A 14,840-nucleotide genomic window follows, 5' to 3' on the forward strand; every position below is an offset into this window, starting at 1 on the left:
GGTATAGGAAGAGTCTGTATAGTTAAGGGAATTTAGGAGCTCAGTTAACATAAGATTTATCAGATTGAGTTCTATACCAGAGGTATGGAATCTGGAACCCCTAGCAGGAGGTGTCACTGTGCATTCATAAGGGGCAGGGTTCTGTTGACTGGGGGCTGATTCCACTCCTAAACAATCACAGTAGCAGGAAGAGCAAGGCGACATGAGCAATGCTGGTGAGTCTCTGAAAGGGATGTCTCAGCAGCTTTGAGCACCTCAAATAAGGCAAACCACTCACCTTCGCAGTGTTAACAGGAATGAGTCAATCAGGGACACCACATGTAGACTGTTATTCGTGCCCGTTGTTTTCCTTCTCTCTTTTCCCCTCCCCCCACCCCATGCCATCAGATCTTGAGGATCAGATAGTGGCCCACTGATAACACAACCAAGGCCACTAGGAGGAATACCTAAGAGGGAAGAATTAACATGCATATAGGCCATTGCATGTCATACCTCCTCCAGGGAGAAGGCTGGCATGAGGTTGGGGGTTATCCAACAATTTCTTTATTACCAAATCAACATCACTATTGTATAGAATGAATGTTGAAAGCCTCAGATTATTCTAAAGTTTGAAGGCAGAACAGGTAAGAATGGAGAAACAGGAATGCAGAAGTATGATGGGGAAGGGGAGTATACGGAGAGCCTTTTTCCTACACCCCATGAAGACTGTATTGTTAATGCCAAGCACTGTCACAGTCCAGTCCCTTGTCACCATCAATGTATGTGTGGCTACAAAAACAGTCGATTGAGAAATTTCTTCCAAACATCACTTTCCTGCGGTCAGATCCTCTCAATAATATGTTCAACAAATCCTTACCAGGCTTTATGAATGACAAACAAATGAACAAGAGTCCAAAAGATTGAAGATCTTCTCTTGAAGGAACAACTCACTAAACACAGAACACTTTGCAAACACTGATAGTGTCTAGAAGAAAAACCATGAACAGACAAAAGCCTCTCCTCTCATGGAGCTCAGTCTGGTGAGGAAGACAGATGCATCAGTGAGTGAAAACAGTGACTTGTTAATTGTTGTGATGGACGTTGTACATGACCATGTGAGGTGACGGGGAGTAGTGATCAGTTTTACTGTTGTGGTACATTCTGCCATTCTTGGTTTACCAGGGAGGTTACATGTAAACCATTTCTTGATAACAATTTGCAAAGCAGCCTGGGGTTGAGAGGGTGTTTCAGGGGATGGGAATGTGGGAACAAAGATACAGAGGTTGGATGTGAGAGTGCATAGCTTGTGCAGGAAAGAGCAATGTATTGGCTGGTCAACAGGAGGCAACATGGAGTGGAGCCTCCCAGGTGAGGCTTGGAAGGAACATAAAAACCAGATTGGGTGAAGCCTCAGATTCTGTACTAAGGAATTTAGCCTTTATCTCGTAGGACAATGAAGAATTGCTGAAGAGTTTTAACAATAATATGGTGGCAGTGATTAGAAATAGCAAGAACATTTGAAGAAACTGATGCAACAGTCTAGATGAGAAATGATAGAAGCCTGAAATAAGAAAGTGACTTTATGGATGGAGATGTAAGAATAGATAACAGAGATACATAAAAGGAGAAAGCACATGCCGCTCTATTGCGTGTGGGAGTATTGAGAGAGAAACAGAGAGAACGAGAAATCAATGATGATTTTCAGGTTTCTGGTTCAGACAGTTGGATGGTGCTTCCAGTAACTGAGACTGGGAATACAGGAAAATGAGCAGGTTGGGAAGAAAAACTATCAGATCAGCTTTGAAAATGTTGAGATGAAAGTGTCTGATGGGTGTCACGTGGAGATATCCCATAGCTCATTTGATACTGAAACCTAGAGTCAAAGAAAGAAGTCTGGACTGAGAACATAGATTTTTAAGTTATCCATGTGGAATAGATTAAATAAATCAGGGAATTATAAAAAGATGTGCAGAGGGCTGAAGAGAGAGACAGAAAAACATAAAAATTTACACTAGATAGCAAAAAAGACATCTGTGGAACAGAGGGCAAAAATTGGCATCTGTTCTATTATAACAATGTTTGACTGTCTGGGTTTCTCTTTCTATTACAAGAAAATAATAACCACCAAAGTATCATTAGGAAAAGCAATGAAGGGAATTGCTTAGTTTTCTTATGTTATTGTAACTTCATCCTGGTGGAGTGACACTTACTCTTCTCATCACACATTTAGCTAAACTGAGAGATAGGTCTAGTGTCTAATATTTAGGTTTCTCATTTTATAAGTCTTTCATTATAAATTTTAGATAGAATAGAAAAATGCTGGGCCATTAACAGGACGATTAACTTACTATTTGCTAGTTAACATTATACACTAAAAAGCATAGAGGATGAATTAGAGTAAACTTAGAGAAGCCACTGGTGGTCTCTATGCTTGGCTTTGAGACAGTCAGCATTTTTTCCTTGTATTAATTTGGGCAGCACAATGATCAAGCTTGAGAGAAATGATAAATATGTTACATAACCAATATTTTTCCAAAAAAGCTCTTTGGGGGTTTTAATGTTGGGCCAAAACCAACTAGTTGAAATTTGACTTGGTTTCTGTAAAGTGACTGCATAAATTAAAGATGGTGGAGTGAATAGTGTAATGTGAGAGTGCCCAGAGCTAACCTCATTTCCGGCCACACTAGGATAACTTAGAACTAGTATAACTTAGAAGATGGGCAATAGTTGTCTTATGCTCTTCCTTGGGAAGAATGTGAAATGCTTGAATTATGGGTGCCCCTCCAGCCAATGAGAGGGGAGCCAAATGGAAAGAAGGCCACGCAAGGAAGTACTGAAGAAATGCTTAGTGACTAGCCAGAGTGGGTGGAGGTAACCAAAATGTTGTGATGTCTTTGTAAATATGGGACCATTGCCTTTTAAAAGAGAACTTAGGTGAATTTGGTCAAGCTTCAGAGGGCAGAATTTCAACAAATGGAAAGAAAATAAAGGAGGACAGTTCACAATAGGAAAGATATTACTAAACTATTTTCAGTTCAGTTCAGTCACTCAGTCATGTCTGACTCTTTGCGACCCCATGGACTGCAGCACTCCAGACTTCCCTGTCCATAACCAACTCCTGGAGCTTGCTCATACTCACGTCCATCAAGTCAGTGATGCCATCCAACCATCTCATCCTCTATCATCCCCTTCTCCTGCCTTCAATATTTCCCAGCATCAGGGTCTTTTCCAGTCAGTCAATTCTTCACATCAGGTGGCCAAAGTATTAGGGTTTCACTGGAGAAGGGAATGGCAGACCACTTCAGTATTCTTGCCTTGAGAACCCCATGAAAAGAATGAAAAAAACTATTTTATTTCTTCATAAATAGAATGGGCAGCCCTGTAAGGTGGCAAGCTTCCCACAGCTGGGAGTGCTTAAGCAGGGTTGCTGAGGAGGGTTCTGGAAAGGGTGGGAAATTGAGTTGGATGACTTTAAAGGCCATCATCATGTGGAAATTTGCCCTTGTGAAATGATCCATTCAACTGCTTCATTTTCTCATCCTAAATGCAATCTTGCTTATAAGAGTTTTTTTTTTCCCCTATAGAGATAATTGGTTCGACAAATCTTATAATTCTGCTAGAGGATGAAATCTTTGCCGATTTTTTCAACACATTTCTCTCTCTCCCGGTAAGCATTCTCAGACCTAAATCCAAATGTTTCATTAACAGCCAAATAGTGAATATCACTGAGCTGAGTGCCTTTTTAAAAAATAAATAAAAACTTCATATCAAATCAAAACTATTTCAATTTGAGCAAATAAATATGAATCAGAAAATCCTCTAAAATCTCCAGGAGTTCCCATTACTGATACAATCAAATCCCAAATCGCCAGCCTTCTTACCTGTCCATGGTTATCTCAATCACACCCTTTGCTGGTACCCAGTGCTCCCGTGATCCATCTCTACCCTGCAGAGGGCATTCACCTGGAATTCTCTCCCTCCATGCCTCTCCCTGCCTGGGTTCTTAATTTCCATATTTTCACCCACCAAACTCTTAATCATTGTTCAGATAGCTACTTAAATCCTGCTCTCCTTAAGGAGTTCCTAGGTCCTCCCAATCAGAACTTGTCTCCCCCGCCTCTGTGCTCCTTGACACTTTGCTGCTCTCTTGTGTTGTGTGTGTGTGTTTTCTCCACTGGACTGTGAAATTGTGAATTCCTGCAGGACAAGAACCATGGATTATTCACTCTGCTCTACTCCCCTCACTGGGTGTTCAACACATAGCAATTGTTGAGTTGTTAACTGGAAGCAAATCTATATAGCTTTTTAATCTATGCAATCAAAACAGACCTCATACATCAAAATATTTTTAAACCCAGGCCTACACCAATCCTGCATTTTTTTTTTTTTTTTGGTTGGAATATTTGGTTACATCTGAATGCTGGTGCCTTATAAATAGTTGCTCACCTCAGTGCGCCTTTTTCCATGGGATGCTACCTCGTTGAAATTTCATACAACTAGGAAAAAACACTATTATTCCACAAATACCTATTGGGTGGTCATTTTGTGCCAGATGCTAGGCTTAGTACTGGGGACATGGATATACCATTGTGTCTTCAAGGAATTCCCAGTCTAATGTGGAGACCAGTATTTAAGGTGAGTGCAAAAAAGGGTTGTGTGTGACATGATTGACATCTCTAGGAGGTGAGATGGAAGAACATTGGAAGAACAGGCCATTCCTACTTGGGAGAGTCAGAAAGGAACCAATGAAGAGGTGACACAAACCAAGTCTTGAAAAATGACTAGGTATTTGACAACTGGCTGAGGATGAAGATGGGGGGGAAGGGTGGATAAAGAAGCAAGAAGAAATGACTGGAGGACTGAGTAGCAAAAGAAGAAGATGCCTTAGAAATGTGATACGCCAAGAGTTCAGCCAGAAATTGGAGCTTTAGCCTCTCTGCTGCTGCTGCTAAGTCGCTTCAGTTGTGTCCGACTCTGTGTGACCCCATAGATGGCAGCCCACCAGGCTCCCCATCCCTGGGATTCTCCAGGCAAGAACACTGGAGCGGGTTGCCATTTCCTTCTCCCATGCCTGAAAGTGAAAAGTGAAAGGGAAGTCACTCAGTCGTGTCTGACTCTTTGAGACCCCACGGACTGCAGCCTACCAGGATCCTCCGTCCATGGGATTTTCCAGGCAAGAGTACTGGAGTGGGGTGCCATTGCCACTTTGGGAATACTTTGAGACATTTTGATGACCATGGTGAGATAGATACCTGTAAACATGGAAACACAGAAGCATAGATACCCTTAAACATAGAAGCCATTTCCCGTTAGTCTCAAAGCTGGTTGCCTAGGTCTCAGTCCCTTCTCCATGACAAAAGAGGACAGTAGCCTAGAATTTTCTATATGATTTTGGATATTCTTAATGCCCCTCTGGATCATGGAAAAAGCAAGAGAGTTCCAGAAAAACATCTGCTACTGCTAAGTCACTTCAGTTGTGTCCAACTCTGTGTGACCCCATAGACGGCAGCCCACCAGGCTCCTCTGTCCCTGGGATTCTCCAGGCAAGAATACTGGAGTGGGTTGCCATTTCCTCCTCCAATGCATGAAACTGAAAATGAAAGTGAAGTCGCTCAGTCGTATCTGACTCTTAGCGACCCCATGGACTGCAACCTACCAGGCTCCTCCGTCCATGGGATTTTCCAGGCAAGAGTACTGGAGTGGGGTGCCATTGCCTTCTCCGAGAAAAAAAAAGAAAAACATCTATTTCTGCTTTATTGACTATGCTAAAGCCTTTGACTGTGTGGATCACAATAAATTCTGGAAAATTCTGAAAGAGATGGGAATACCAGCCCACCTGACCTGCCTCTTGAGAAACCTATATGCAGGTCAGGAAGCAACAGTTAGAACTGGACATGGAACAACAGACTGGTTCCAAATAGGAAAAGGAGTGTGTTGAGGCTGTATATTGTCACCCTGCTTATTTAACTTCTATGCAGAGTACATCATGAGAAATGCTGGGCTGAAAGAAGCACAAGCTGGAATCAAGATTGCTGGGAGAAATATCAATAACCTCAGATATGCAGATGACACCACCCTTATGGCAGAAAGTGAAGAGGAACTCAAAAGCCTCTTGATGAAAGTGAAAGAGGAGAGTGAAAAGTTGGCTTAAAGCTCAATATTCAGAAAACAAAGATCACGGCATCTGGTCCCATCACTTCATGGGAAATAGATGGGGAAACAGTGGAAATAGTGTCAGACTTTATTTTTTGGGGCTCCAAAATCACTGCAGATGGTGATTGCAGCCATGAAATTAAAAGACGCTTACTCCATGGACGGAAAGTTATGACCAACCTAGAAAGCATATTCAAAGCCAGAGACATTACTTAGCCATCTAGTCAAGGCTATGGTTTTTCCAGTGGTCATGTATGGATGTGAGAGTTGGACTGTGGAGAAAGCTGAGTGCCAAAGAATTGATGCTTTTGAACTGTGGTGTTGGAGAAGACTCTTCAGAGTCCCTTGGACTGCAAGGAGATTCAACCAGTCCATTCTAAAGGAGATTTGTCCTGGATGTTCTTTGGAAGGACTGATGCTAAAGCTGAAACTCCAATACTTTGGCCACCTCATGCGAAGAGTTGACTCATTGGAAAAGACTCTGATGCTGGGAGGGATTGGGGGCAGGAGGAGAGGGGACGACAGAGTATGAGATGGCTAGATGGCATCACTGACTTGATGGATGTGAATTTGAGTGAACTCTGGGAGTTGGTGATGGACAGGGAGGCTTGGCGTGCTGCAGTTCATGGGGTCGCAAAGGGTCGGACATGACTGAGCAACTGAACTGAACTGAACTGAATGCCCCCCTAAGTATCAATAATTTGTACTGTTATTCCTCACCTCCTCAGTCCTCTCTACTTTCTCCAGTTCAACAGGTTAGGCAAATCCAAAGATATTTCTCTTTATGAAAAGGCTTTAAGCCTTTGCTCTAACTTTCTAGGTCCTGGAGAAATGAATAATGCAATACACAAAGTAAACACCTTTCAAAGTCATGAGCTTTGGCCTTTGCACACAGACAAGATAACTCCCAGGTCGGGGCAGGATGGAGCCAAAAGATAAATGAATCTTGTAATTTAATCTTTCTTTGTTGTTTTGCGCAAAGCAAGTTGGTTCACTGGAATAAATTTAAGAATTAATGTCCCTTGAAATAGGAAAGCAGTGGAACCTCTCTTCCCCTGTGACTACAGATGGACCATGACACTTCCACAAAGAGATGCTCTAGACCCCTTTGGCTGTTTCTTAGCTTTCTTTTTCAGGTCTTCGGCCAGACACCATTTTACACTGTTGAAAATTCACAATGGGGCTTGTGGCCAGAAATACCCCACGACTTGGTGAGCATGATTCTCGAATGGTGGATGGTTTGGGATAGGGAAGAGGCAGATGGATTTGAAGTGTGGATCGGGGGAGGGGAAGCGACAGGAGCTCATGACAGGGTGACTATGGAAGAAACTATAAAGCGGGTGAGTAGGACAAACAGAATCAAGCCAGGCAGACAGTTCTCCTTTTTGCATGTTTATTGCTTAGGCAGGCCGTTGCTGCTGAGTTCTTTCCTCTGTATTTTAGTCCATGGTTAGCAAAAGAAGTTAACCTCTCATGTCCACTGTGATGGTTGGGTAGTCGATGCTTGGAGCACTGTGTTGAGAAGAACTCTGCAGGCCACACCTAAGCCAGAAAGAGTCTGGGAATTGATAAGTAATACCTGCATGGATGTGGGAAAGGAAGTGTAGCCCATGGGCCCATAGCAATTATTTGTGTTGTAAAGTAAGCATTAGTCACTCAGTCATGTCTGACTCTGCGAGCCCATGGACTGTAGCCCACCAGGCTCCTCTGTGCTTGGGATTTCCCAAGCAAGAACACTGGAGGGGGTAGCCATTCGTTCCTCCAGGGGATCTTCCCAACGAGTATAGCTCAAGTCAAGATGATGCTTGACAGTTCCTAATGACTACTTGACCACGGGGCGTATATTTTCCCCCAGTCTTTTTTTTTTTTAATACGTTTTTTCCTTGTCCTTGTCCACTGTCTTTCTCTCCTCCCCCTTCCTGTTCTCCTTTTCTACTCTGTAGACCTTGGACTCAGCAATGCCTCCCTCATGCCCTTTTTGTGACAGGTGGGATCAGAACGATCACACTAAGCACTAAGCCATGCTCACAGCAAAGTTCTATTTTTCTCTGGGATCTGGATTGCTGAGGAAGACACTGCACTCTGATTCTTATGCATGTGTTTGTTTTCCCAAGGAGAATCCCAACACTTAAAAATTTTATCTTCTTATCCCATCCCTGGGGATTTTTGATCCTTTGGGTATTCCTCTCTTACTTATATGGTATGTGTCAGTCTTTGTGTGCTTTTGTACGTGTTGTGCAGTTGATATGGGTTGGGAGCTTGTGAAAAGTTGGAAGTGTGCTTACAAAGAAGCAAGTTGAGTAGAGTTATGACTTGATACCACAGACCAAAATCTCTTCTGATTCTCCTCTATCAAGCAAAGCTTAAGACTGTGTCATTGCCCTGTTTTTGTTTTTTACTTAGGTCTTTTCTTAACCTCACTCAGGAATAAGATTTTTTTGATGAAGGAAAAAGTCTTTGCTTTCCTACCAATCCATTCACTCCTTTGAGAGCCTCTTAGATACTATTTTTAATCAACATGCCTCTGGGCCAAATATTACAAGCATAAGGTTATGTAATTGCTCCTTTTAATAAGCTGCATTTCTTAGCAATTCAGTTCCATTTCTCCTTTCTGTTCCTATTTTGTTTGGACTCTAGATTGCAAAGTACAAAGGATTATTGACCTGGTTGGAAAAATATCGATTACCTTTCTTCTGTAAAGCCAACTTATGTTTCCATTACATTCTCTGTCAGGAGTTCATCAGTTTCATTAAGTCCCCAGAAGGAGGTAAGCATGTGGGGGCATGTGTGTATAGACACATGGGGAGCTGGGTGCAAACCATCCGAAGTCTCTCAGTCCTACAAATACTGGCTGCCTTTACAGCCTGAGATGTGTGGGTGGCTTAGCCTGCATTGTGGCAATAGGTGATATCTTAGGCTGAGAAATTGGTACCAAGAACAAGAAACAGGAGTTAGTTGGGCTGGGCTATTTGTCTCACTGCAGCTAAGAATGAGAGAGGTAATGATGGCCAAAATGCCTATAATACGTTCAAAATCAAAGGTAGCTCACCACCTTCATTGCTATCACCTGGCCTAGGCCACCGTCATTTCTCACCTGGCTGTTTTTTTTTTTTTTTTTTTTTACTTCTTATTTTATTTTGGGATATAGCCAATTAATAATGTTGTGATAGTTTCGGGTGGACAGCAGAGGGCCTCAGTCATACAAATACATGTATCCATTCTCCTCCAAGCTCTCCTCCCATCTAGGTTGCCACATAACATTAAACAGAATTCCATGTGCCGTATAATAGGTCCTTGTTGGTAATCCATTTTAAATATAGCAGTGTGTGCATGTCCGCCCCAAGCTCCGTAACTATCCCTTCCCTCCATCCTTCCCCACTGGCAACCCTAAGTTTGCCTTCTGCCTGCCTCACTTGGCTATTGACATCATCTCTGAATCAGTCTCCTAGCTCGCTCTCTTGTTCTCTTCTCCCAGCAGCCAGGGTGAGCCTTTTAAAACTTCCTTTAGATCATGTCACTCCTCTGCTCGCTGTCCCTTCCCACCACCACCACCACCAATGGCTCCCATTTCAATCTGAAATCCAGAGCCCCTGAAATGCCTTTCCAGGTCCTAGAGACCTGGCCCCATTTCCTTTCTGATCTCATCTTTTCCTACTTCTCCGTGGTTCATTCCATTCCAACCACTTTGTCCTCTGCAGTTCCTCACACATACTGGGCACATTTGCATTTCAAGGCTTTGCACTGGCTGTTCACTCTGCCTGGGCCGATACTCCTCCAATATATTCACATTGGTGCCCCTCCTTCACCTTAAATTTCTGTGCACTTCTCACCTCCTCAATGAAAGCTAGCCTGGGAGCCCACGGCCCACCCATCCAGCCCCTGCCCAGCTTTACCTATACCCTCCTTTCCTTCTTCATTTCTTCCTATAGTGCTTATAACCTTCAGCCTTACTAGAAAATGTATTTATTATGCTTATCGTTTGTTGTCTGTCTCCTTTGCTAGAATATAAGCTCATTGAGGATGGGGATTTTTGTTCTGTTTGCAGATGTATCCCAAATACCTAGAATGGTACCCAGCATTTAGTAGGCCTATAATAAATGCTTGTTGAAAGAATGAATGAATAAAATTTTCACCTAGGGTTGAACTGATAACTTGACTCAGCTCAACTAGCCAAAGCAAACTAGGGAAAGTGACAATTTGGGAAATCCCATTGAGTAAAATATTGTAACAAATCGCCCATTTACTCATCTCCCTCCTTCAACACATGTATTGGAAAACCTGCTGTCAGGTGGGGACCATGGAAGGCCAGGGGCCTTGTCTGGAGGGTGATTTTGATCTGTGGATTGTACGTATGCTTGTAGGTACGCCCCTCCCCCCGCCCCATGTCACTCAATATGTGTCACTAGAGGGCCTGGGTCTGGCTTCAAAAGCACCACGTAGTCAGAGCCCTACTCATCTCACTGGCCACCATTTCTCCTCACTCCCGTTGAGTGAATGGGAGTCTGGCCATGTGCCAGGCTGAGAGAGGGGCTGGGGGAAGAGCTCATTCTCAATCTCTTACCATGGACTTTTCCTGGCAGCCAAGATGATGAGATGGCAAAAGGCAGACCAGTGGCTACTCGAGAAATGCATTGGCGGGGTCAGAGGGATGTGGCGCTTCTATACCTACCTCAAGGGCAGTGCAGGTGGGTTCTTAGAGTTGTTCCTGGGGCCTTTGCAAGTTCTTAACAGCTTCCAGGATACCCTGGAGCAGTTCTACTGCTGCTACTAACAGTTCTGTGTATCTATGGTGAATACAAAAAGTGCTTTGTAACACAGCTTGGGTAGAAGTCTTTGGAAACTGGGGTCTATCGTGTAGGTTATGGCAAAAGCACTCAGAGTCCCTTTCATTCATTCATTCATTTAACAATGTTTATTGAGCACCACTGTATGGCAGCCACTGCGCTTGCAGGTGGGGATACAAAGGTGAACAAGAGCCCTAAGTCCCTGCTTCCTGAAGCTGCCGTGACAGTGGGGAGACAGACAAGGAACAAGTATACACACAAATCCCTGTAGCAAAAGTGCTTTCTGTTCTACTGGGTCCAGTAGGTGATGAGTCTAGGAGGCTGGCAGTGAATACTAGCTGACATTCCAGTTCAGCATCATTAAATTTGACACAGGAACAAATCTTAGTATAAAGGTGAAATTCTGGATTTCCAGGGGTCAGGCAGGGAAGAATTAGACAGATTGTCTTATAGTTTGTCATTCAGACTTCAGCCCTGGCAAAGCTGTAAAGTGGGGAATGTAGTCCTTGGCACCTTTGGGCTCCAGTATCCTTCTGCAGGCTGCTCCGGGTCCATGATCTAAGAAATGTTCTTTTTACGCTGATCTTTATTTTTTGGACAAAACTTGAATGTCTAACGATCTACTCTCATGTGGTTTTTCCTAAACTGACAGTTTTTCTAACACTCCCCCCCCCAAAAAAAAAATCATGAAAGAGTCCTACCCATTAAGTCCCTTTTCTCTATGTCTCCCATCAGCTCCTGCATTAGGACATTTCTGGAAATGATCCCTTAAGCCAAAGGAGTGGCTCAAGGTGATGTTGGAGGCAGTAGAGCAAGCAGGTGGGGGTGGAAGTGGGGTGGGGGTGTCAGCTGCCGCACTCAGATACAGCCACTGGAGGGGCAAGCCTGGGGTGCAGCTCAGTCTGATCTATAGGTGATCCTGTCTGATCCATAGGTGAAGAACTGGTGGATTTCTGGATTCTTGTTGAGAAGATTCTGAGCATAGATGAGATGGACCTGGAAGTGAGAAACCACTACCTTTCCCTCCTCTTTGTGCTGAAGGCCACCCATCTGCAGGAAAGCTCACGGGTGGTGACTCTCTGCAACATGAACATCAGTAAGAATCATAAAGCATATCTGAGGTGAAATCCCTGGGGGATGCAAGAAAAAATCAGTCCAATGTCTGATAGTCCTCAGTCCCTTGCCTTGCAGACTGCTCCTCTCTCCATTAGGGATGCCAGTGGGAACCCCAACCCTTAACAGTGAACAGTTGAGAGAGACAGTTGGCCGTAAGCTGGTATGTGCCCCTTCCTGAGATGTTGCTTGTTAGTGAAGGTTAGCTGGAAAGAGTGAAGGGGAACTGGGACAAGGTAATTGAACAGTTCCTGCACTTGCTAAGCCTGCATGGCTTGTTTTGTGGGGTTTTGTTGTTGTTGTTGTTGTTGTTTTCTTTTGTTTTCAATTAGGGTTCTCTAGAACAAACCATAGTCCACAGGCCAGATGCAGTGCATGTGGCCTATGAGCTAAGACTGTTTTTTTTTATTTTTAAAAGCTTAAAGAAGACTGTACAACAGAGACTATAAATGGCTCACAAAGCCTAAAATATTTACTAACTCTTTATATTAAAAAAGTTTGCCAACTCCTTCTCTAGAACATCAAATTCATTCAAATGTATTTATTTATTAAGTGAGGAGGCATTCCTAACCCCAATACAAATGATGTGCTCCAGAAGCTGCAGTATTTGGGGTTAGTCACACTCCTCTCTATTTATATAGATACTTGGGAATTGATGATATTAAAATCAGGGCTAGTCAGGACTTTACCAAATTATCCAGACCAAACTCCTTCCTTTAGTCAGATCTAACTTTGAGAAATTCCACTCAGAGGTACATGTTTCTTGTTCTTAAACATATTTGCTGGTACCACTTGCTTTTCTTTACAATAATGTTCAGTAGTCTAAAAAGTAACTTGAGGAATCCCACAAAATGGTTATTTCTCTGGGGAAGAAGCAAGGTGATCAGAGTAATAAGGGGTCATTGTGTGTTGAACAAACCCTAGAATCATGTTCACTTTATCTCTGACCTGTCTAGGGTTGCATGAGGAATGAATGAAACACAAAAACATTTGGAAAAATTAAAAAACCTAACTATCCCCACATCATTTTCATCCTCTCTCTCTCTTTATTTTTTCCAGAGGCCCTCCTGAACCTGTCCATCTGGCATCCCAACCAGTCAACCACCAGAAGGGAGATCCTGAGCCACATGCAAAAAGTGGCCCTGTTCAAACTCCAGAGCTATTGGCTCCCCAACTTCTACACCCACGCCAAGACAGTCATGGCCAAGGAGGAATCGTGCCAGGCTCTGATGCAGGAATACGAGACTCGCCTGTACAGTATCTGCTATACCCATGAAGGAGGGCTCCCTCTGAATATGAACATCAAGAAGGCCCACCAACCCCAGAAGCACTACTCAAGCAGGAAGATCAAGAGGAAGATGTGGCACTTGATAGACTGTGGCTCGTGGTCCCTGGAAATGGATACCAATCCAGATACCAACACAGTGCCCCCCCCGGAGCTGGATTCTCAAGACAAGGTGGTCATACAAAAGCCTTTCCCAAAAGAGGCCTCTTCAAAAGACAGAATCATTAGTTCCCCAGAAAAGGATGTTCTCTATGCCAGGAAGTCCAATGTGAAGAAGAAAGCCAAGAGCCACCTCCACATGGAGGGCCTCTTTGAGACAGCGTTCTCAACCCACCTGAGGACTGTCACCCCCATCATCAATTACTCCTCCCACGTGACCATCAAGAAGGCCGTGAAGCAGAACCTCTCCTTGGGGTACACCCACTGGGCCCTGTGTGCAGATGCCTGTGCAGGGAGTCCCTTCCGGGACCACCTGAAGAAGCTAAATTTGAAAGTGGAGATCCAACTCTTGGACCTCTGGCAGGACCTGCACCATTTCCTCTGTGTCCTGATGAGTAACAGGAAGACTGGGAAAGCCATCTTTCGGCACATGCTGGGCAACAGGATCTGTGAGCTCTACCTGAATGAGCAGATTGGTCCATGCCTGCCGCTCAAATCCCAAACCATTGAAGGCCTGAAGGAGATGCTGCCTTCTGGGGATGTGAACCCCTGGATTCCCAGAACCCAGAAGGAGATATGCAAGGTAGGCCATGCATCACAGAAATGGGTTGGTATCTGGAAGATTAGGTCAAGACTTACCAAAAATCCTACCTGGTCATCTGTACTGACTAACTTAATGATTTAACTACCCACACAATACGTATCAATGAGTTGGTTGATTGCTTATGAGTAAGTTATATAAATTCCCAAGAAGTAGCCAGAACCCCAAAGTAGGATGAAGGTGGAAGAACAGTCACTACCCACCTTTTATTTCTTCTTCAATTCCCCCTGATATGGAGTCTCCCAATCTCAGACTCTTCTATTGAAGGATGTTTTAAGAACTCTGAGCCAAATGTCATGAATCAAAATACAGGGTCTCCCTTTCCTAGACTAGCCATCATGGAAATGGCCAAGTGGGAGGATTTATTCTTATCCCAAAACATTAGATAAAAGCATGGGGCTATCCTAGACACCCACAGGAAGTAATAGGTTGACTATTTTCAAAACCTTGGCAGAAAACAAGTGGCTGAGCCAAATTGAGGAGAGAGCTCAATAAAAAGGGACTACTTACAAAGAAGGGTAGGGAAACCACAGGGCCACTAAGGTGCGTTGGAAGTTGTGCTGGACTAGTAAAGGAACCAGGGTTAGAACCCAGGAGTTCTTGGCTCTAAGTCCAGCACAATTTCCAATGCACCTTAATTATCCAGGATTGCACATCTGGGCAATGTTGGATGAGATCTGTCCAGGGGGTGCACAGTCAAAGCTGTCTGCACAGTTCCCGAGTAGAAGTTCCAGAGCCCTCTCCCTACCTGCCCCACCCTTTGTGG

At 43.8% G+C, this 14,840-nt stretch overlaps 1 protein-coding gene across 1 annotated transcript in view; it reads left to right on the forward strand.

Moving 5' to 3' along the window:
- Positions 1–202: 202 nt before the first annotated feature.
- Positions 203–14,840, forward strand: part of RGSL1 (regulator of G protein signaling like 1) — a 60,452-nt gene continuing 45,814 nt past the window's right edge. The window contains exons 1-7 of the mRNA XM_027564129.1: positions 203–215; positions 3,564–3,646; positions 7,269–7,343; positions 8,770–8,899; positions 10,713–10,817; positions 11,851–12,012; positions 13,089–14,056. Coding sequence (XP_027419930.1) covers positions 203–215; positions 3,564–3,646; positions 7,269–7,343; positions 8,770–8,899; positions 10,713–10,817; positions 11,851–12,012; positions 13,089–14,056 — 1,536 coding nt within the window. The remainder of the gene's footprint in view (positions 216–3,563; positions 3,647–7,268; positions 7,344–8,769; positions 8,900–10,712; positions 10,818–11,850; positions 12,013–13,088; positions 14,057–14,840) is intronic.

The sequence above is a fragment of the Bos indicus x Bos taurus genome, chromosome 16 (genome assembly GCF_003369695.1).
Source record: "Bos indicus x Bos taurus breed Angus x Brahman F1 hybrid chromosome 16, Bos_hybrid_MaternalHap_v2.0, whole genome shotgun sequence".
Taxonomy (NCBI): domain Eukaryota; kingdom Metazoa; phylum Chordata; class Mammalia; order Artiodactyla; family Bovidae; genus Bos; species Bos indicus x Bos taurus.